At 50.1% G+C, this 6,099-nt stretch overlaps 1 protein-coding gene across 1 annotated transcript; it reads right to left on the bottom strand.

The window, feature by feature from the left end:
* Positions 1-287: 287 nt before the first annotated feature.
* LOC119310221 (non-classical arabinogalactan protein 31-like) lies at positions 288-5,423 on the bottom strand. The gene is made up of 3 exons (XM_037586039.1): positions 5,187-5,423; positions 4,984-5,057; positions 288-821 (listed from the first exon to the last, which is right to left on the bottom strand). The coding sequence occupies exons 1-3, from the start codon at positions 5,386-5,388 to the stop codon at positions 582-584; spliced, it is 516 nt and encodes a 171-aa protein (XP_037441936.1). The 5' UTR covers positions 5,389-5,423; the 3' UTR covers positions 288-581.
* Between the last annotated feature and the right edge of the window lie 676 nt (positions 5,424-6,099).

The following is a 6,099-nucleotide window of genomic DNA, read 5'->3' as shown; positions in this document are numbered from 1 at the left end:
CAAAAAAATTATGACCTCACTGAAATGTGCAAATTTTCGGAAATTCTTTTGGATCTGGATTATTAAAATTCACTTAATTTTAACGAATTTTGATTAAATTTATGTTTGTTTTAAAATGAGTTTGAATCTGGCTCAAAATTTTGGAATTATGGATACATTGGTACCCACCCAAATTACTGAAATTTCATTGAAATTTTGAACCCATATACAAGTCAAAAAATTGATGTTGGCCAGATAGGTCCGTCGATGACATGCTTAAAGAACTTGACTCAGATGTTCATTATGGTAGTACTAGGACTAACCTGGCACCCTGGAATAGCTTCAGGACTTGCATTCCTCAATTCATATTCGAGTTATTCCAACCATGTATGTTGTTGCTAACTAAAGAAGCTTACAAAACCACTGCAGCAACTTCCCTTAAAAAAACACTGCAACAACCGAAGAAACTTAAACGATCAACCTTACAGCACCGTGCTTGCATATCCCAGCTAATCAATCGACGCGTCTCCAACAGTTAATTAATCCTAATACATTTATTCAACTCCTACAAGTACATCCATGGTTCCCGATGGCTGGATGGATCAGTAGCACTTGTTGGGGTCGCTGGGGCGGAACATGAAGTTGCCGACGGAGTAGAGCGCCTGCAGGCCGTCGCCCTGCTTGACGAAGGACTCGAACTTGAGCGGCAGCCCCTTGCCGGCGGCCGGTTGGTCGGCGAGGCTGCACACCGACGACGACGAGCTCTCCACGTACACCTTGCACTCTTTGCTGGTGAAGGACGCCATCTGCGACGACTGGATGATGAAGTAGCCGCCCTGGCCCTGTTGGAGTTAAACCCGACGTGGGTTTCTCCCGTACGTGTGTACGCAGGTGTCCGGATAGGATACGTGACAATCACCTAATAGGATTTGCATGTACGTAACTGAATAGGACTAGTAGTAGCCATCGACTCGGTTCGGTGCAATCTAGTCTAGGTTCTATATATACATGTAAAGCCCCTTGTACACACCGTGAGTTGAAGGAATAAACTCAAGGCTCGATACGAGCCTTTGGCAACCCAGCGTTTCGCGTGCGTGCGTGTATTACGTCCAGCCAGAATCGATCAAGTAGATTAGGCTTTGTACGCGCGTGTGGAATTTGCTTCAGCCAGCGGTAGATCAATCAGGCGCACCTGCTTTGCTAGTTGGAGGCTAGCTTTGTATTGCGCTGGGTGGATTGATCGGACGAAGCTAGCTTGCATTGCTTCGTCGTCGTTCGTCGTCGGTCGTATCGCCGTTGCCAGAAGTACTCGGCATCGGGACAGGGCCAACAATTGGTATCAGAGCAAGGTTGATCTTCTAGTAACGGGAGATCATGTCGGACGACGAGAAGGACAAGACCAAGCAGCTGGTGGAGTACTTCGGTGCAGCTAAAGTAATTGCTGCTCCGGCGAGTTCGTCGTATCCACGGTTTGATCGCGAGAACTTCGGGGTCTGGAAGGCCCTCATGGAGTGTGGTCTCCGCGCCAACGAGCTATGGGACGCGGTGGATCCCGGAGGCGACGCGTTCAAGAAGGAGGGAGCCGAGCACCGGAAGGATCGGCAGGCGGCGTCAGCGATTTACTCGGCGATGCCGATGGATGTCCTCCAGCACCTAATCGCCAAAGCAACGGCGAAGGAGGTGTGGGATACGCTCAAGCTCATGTTCGAGGGACACACCCGTGTCAAGCAAGCCAATCTTCAAACTCTCCTAAGGAACTACGAGACTTTGGTCATGGGCGATGATGAGTCCGTGGATGTGTTTGCTTCACGGGTGGCTACTCTCGTCAATCGGATTCGAGCGCTTGGAGAGAACCTCACGGAGGCCTCGGTTGTCCGGCGGTTCTTGCGCGCGGCCCCTCCCTGGTACCTGCAAATTGTCACGGCAATCGAGCAGTGCGTCGATCTCGCGACTCTCTCCATCGACGATCTTGTCGGACGGTACAAGGCTCACGATGAGCGTATGCGGTACAGTCTTGGGGACGGGAAGAACGACGAGCTTGTGATGCTCACAAAGGCGCAGTGGATCGCCCTGGAAAAGCGAGGCGGATCCATAAGCAGTAGCAAGAAGAAGGGGAAGCAGCGTTCGACGAGAAAGAACTTCGCCGACTCGGACGACGACTCAGATGATGAGGCTGCACCTGCACCACCGAGGAGGAAGTTTGACATCAGAAAAGTGAGGTGTTATAACTGTGGCCTCCTTGGTCACTTCAAGGCTGACTGCGAGGAAGCACCGAAGCAGAAGGCGCTCATGGCCCAGCAAGGTGATGAAGGTGACATGATGTTGATGTGCGAACTCGTGGACAAGGTGGATCCAGTTCTTCAAGCATCGGCTAAAGAAATTGTCGTGCTCCGTAAAGAAAAAGTTCACTGTCAAGATCATGGTTCGGAAACTCATGTCGACGCTACGGACATGGGGGGTGATTCCGAAGATTACGTCGATGTTACGGGCATAAGTGCTAATTTCGCTGGAGCGGATGCAGCAATTGCCGCATGTACTCGGCCATGGAGAAGCAGTCCTCGTACGATGTATCCAGAAAAAATAAAGGCGTACGTGGCGCCGGAAGTCCACGAAGAAACAAAAGCTGATGCTATTACTTGTGCAAAGACAGAGACACATGTTGCAAGAGAAAACACAGACATGGATGTCGTGACTGTTGGGGCTGGTGCATCAAGTATAGGTGCAGCTATGGTACAAACACATGGAGTTGGTGGCCAAGGCGTGGCACTCCATGGCTCAGCCAACGGACAAACAGGGAAGTCCAAAGGCAGCAGTTGTTGCAACCTAGCAAGCGGGGCAAGATGCATCCCAGGAACGGGCCGTGACAGCAGCCCAGCAGGAGGGCATGAGCCAGCACGTGAAGCTGAGCGAGCGGCTTCATGCATGGCACCGGCGTATTCAAAGTTAGAGGATACAATGGAACCGTGTTTGCTTGTTTCGCGAAAAGCAATATGCAAAGCAAAAGGTGATGTGTCGCTCCTGAAGGTACAAGGAGCCGCGCAAGCAACTTCGCCTCCAAAAGTAAAGGAGGAAAGGATACTGTCATCTACATCCGTACTCCTACAGCCGGTGTTACACCCATATTCGGAGAAGTCTCTTCGGACAAAAGACCCGGAAAAGGTGAAACGGAGTGGGCGGCGGTGTCTAGCAAGCGCCAAGGAACCAGCGGAATTCGACGACGCAAATACGAAGGAGTGTTGGCGTCATGCTATGGAAGAGGAGTTGAGGTTGATTCACGACAACAATGCTTGGGAGCTTGTGGATCTTCCCAACAACGAAAAAGTCATGGATCTCAAGTGGGAATTTATGATCAAGAAAGATGTCGAAGGGCCCGTGAAGCACAATGCAAGGCTAGTGGCCAAAGAGTACGTGCAAGAGGATGGTGTGGACTTTGAAGAAGTGTTCGTTCCTGTTGAAAGGATGGAATCGGTGAGACTACTCATCGCTCTCGCGGTTCAGGAATCATGGAAGATATATCACTTGGATGTAAAATCCGTGTTTTTGAATAGCGAGTTAGAAGGAGATGTGTATGTGAATCAGTCACCGGGATTCATCAAAGAGGGAGAGGAACACAAGGTACTGAAGCTACACAAAGTCTTGTACGGGCTACGGCAAGGCTCTCGGGCGTGGAACATCAAACTTGATCAGACGATGATTTCTCTTGGATTTGAGAAAGCCCCACTAGAACATGCGATGTACAAGAGAGGTGAAGGAAGGGATCGTCTACTAGTTGGCATCTACGTCGACGACCTATTGATTACTGGAGCAGATGAAGAGGTGATTGCAAAGTTCAAGCTACAAATGAAGGAGCTTTTCAAGATGGATGATCTAGGGCCAATGAGTTACTACCTCGAGACCGGGGTACATCAAAAGCCGAAGGGGATCACACTATGCCAGGAGGCATATGCAAGAAAGGTACTTGAAAGCTGTGGCATGAAAGAATGCAATCACATTGTCGCTTCAATGGAACCTCGTCTTGAGCTAAGCAAGAAGGAGATGGTGAAACTGCTCAACTACAGTGGTAGCGACAAGGAAGGAATTGTTGGCGACCGTAAGTGTACCTCGGGCGTGCAATATTTCCTTGGTGAAAGCGTATTAAGCTGGCTATCACGAAGACCGAAAGTGGTGACATCGACTTCAAGTAAAGCAGAATGTCAAGGTGTGTGGCTAGGACGGCTACACGGTGATCTCATGGATCGAGATCTAGAACAAATGGTGCTCAACGTTGACAGTGAGATTATAACTTTTCTACCCGAGAATCCAGTGCGGCATAATAGGAGCAAGCACATTGATACGATGTATCACTACATGAAGAACGGCGTAGAAGAAGGTAAAATGGAGGTCAACTACTGTCGCACCGACGATCAGCTGGCGGACATCCAGACCATGGCTTTGGATCGAGAGGAGTTCTTGGAGATGCAAAGAAGGATCGGCGTCGGAGCTGTGACGTGACGGGACGGCGTCGTGTTTAGGGGGGTGATTGTTGGAGTTAAACCCGACGTGGGTTTCTCCCGTACGTGTGTACGCAGGTGTCCGGATAGGATACGTGACAGTCACCTAATAGGATTTGCATGTACGTAACTGAATAGGACTAGTAGTAGCCATCGACTCGGTTCGGTGCAATCTAGTCTAGGTTCTATATATACATGTAAAGCCCCTTGTACACACCGTGAGTTGAAGGAATAAACTCAAGGCTCGATACGAGCCTTTGGCAACCCAGCGTTTCGCGTGCGTGCGTGTATTACGTCCAGCCAGAATCGATCAAGTAGATTAGGCTTTGTACGCGCGTGTGGAATTTGCTTCAGCCAGGGGTAGATCAATCAGGCGCACCTGCTTTGCTAGTTGGAGGCTAGCTTTGTATTGCGCTGGGTGGATTGATCGGACGAAGCTAGCTTGCATTGCTTCGTCGCCGTTCGTCGTCGGTCGTATCGCCGTTGCCGGAAGTACTCGGCATCGGGACAGGGCCAACAGGCCCGTCACCCCTGCCACCCTCTTCAGCCGCCGCGGGCCGTGCCGGCACTGCAGGTACACCACCGCGCCTGCACAAGCATAAACACCACGGCGCAATGTATCGATTGATGTAAGGACGAAGGAGCACATGCATGCATGCGAATATGCGATGCGTACGTACGTGGTTGAAGAACGCAAAGGTTGGGATCAGAGTTAACCTTGGAGCGGGGAGGCGTCCATGTCGGCGTTGTAGCCACTGTACCTGCAGGTCCTACACCAGACCATGCCCTGCACGCCGATGCTGAAGTTCACCGGCGACTGAGGCGGGGGCTGGCCCACGGCGGAAGCGCCGGTGGCAAGCAGAGAGAGGAGGACGGCGGAGAGGGAGAACACAATAATGCACTTGGCTAGCACAGCCATGGTACAAGGCTACTAGGCGTACAAGGCTACTAGGCAGACAGAACAGAAGCAGCTATTGCTAGGACAAGATCGACTACCTAGGAATGATACGTTGCCAAGACAAGAAGCTAGTAGTGGTTGCAAATTTATAGTACATACTTGTGTGACAGTGTGAGGTAGTACTAGCTGAGCAATTGCATGATACCAGTACTTTACATCAAAGTACTCTATTTGCAAGGTAATCACCGTATTATCTTTTACAAAAGTATCAACAATCCCTACAAGTCGATCTTCTATCCACCCCGCACTCACCTACTTCTAGCTAGTTTGACACATCATGATACCAGTGCTTTTTTTTCTTTGCGGGGTAATATTAGTACTTGATTAAGATGGTTCGCGTGCTTGCTGTTTACGCAATGGATTAATTATCGGACATCGTCGTTTGACCAAGTTGTTGTTTATTTTGTGGGCCAAGTTGTGCCGGATATACTACGAGGTTCGTCGCGGAAACATGCATGCATGCTGCAGTCGCATGTGGCTTGGAGCCTTGCTGGAGTGCATCGAAAGCGTGCTACTTTCAAAGCGCTGTCACTTGCTTTCAGGTAACTTAAGCAAGCGTCTGGAGTAATAAGTGATCATCTTAATTCACATACACGTATCGCGTATATTTCGAAGAGACGGCCGGCAGTTTGCAGTGGTGGAGTTCCACACACCCTAGCACGTAACCCATCT

The sequence above is a fragment of the Triticum dicoccoides genome, chromosome 1B (genome assembly GCF_002162155.2).
Source record: "Triticum dicoccoides isolate Atlit2015 ecotype Zavitan chromosome 1B, WEW_v2.0, whole genome shotgun sequence".
NCBI classification, from domain to species: domain Eukaryota; kingdom Viridiplantae; phylum Streptophyta; class Magnoliopsida; order Poales; family Poaceae; genus Triticum; species Triticum dicoccoides.
Note: the sequence above shows the minus strand (reverse complement) of the source record. Positions and strands in the feature narration are given on the sequence as shown.

Coding starts and splice junctions, on each gene's coding strand:
- LOC119310221 (XM_037586039.1), bottom strand. CDS start 5,388: ATGGCTGTGCTAGCCAAGTGCATTATTGTGTTCTCCCTCTCCGCCGTC. Junction 5,058..5,186: donor GGACGCCTCCCCGCTCCAAG/GTTAACTCTGAT, acceptor ATGCTTGTGCAG/GCGCGGTGGTGTACCTGCAG. Junction 822..4,983: donor CAGGGGTGACGGGCCTGTTG/GCCCTGTCCCGA, acceptor TAACTCCAACAG/GGCCAGGGCGGCTACTTCAT.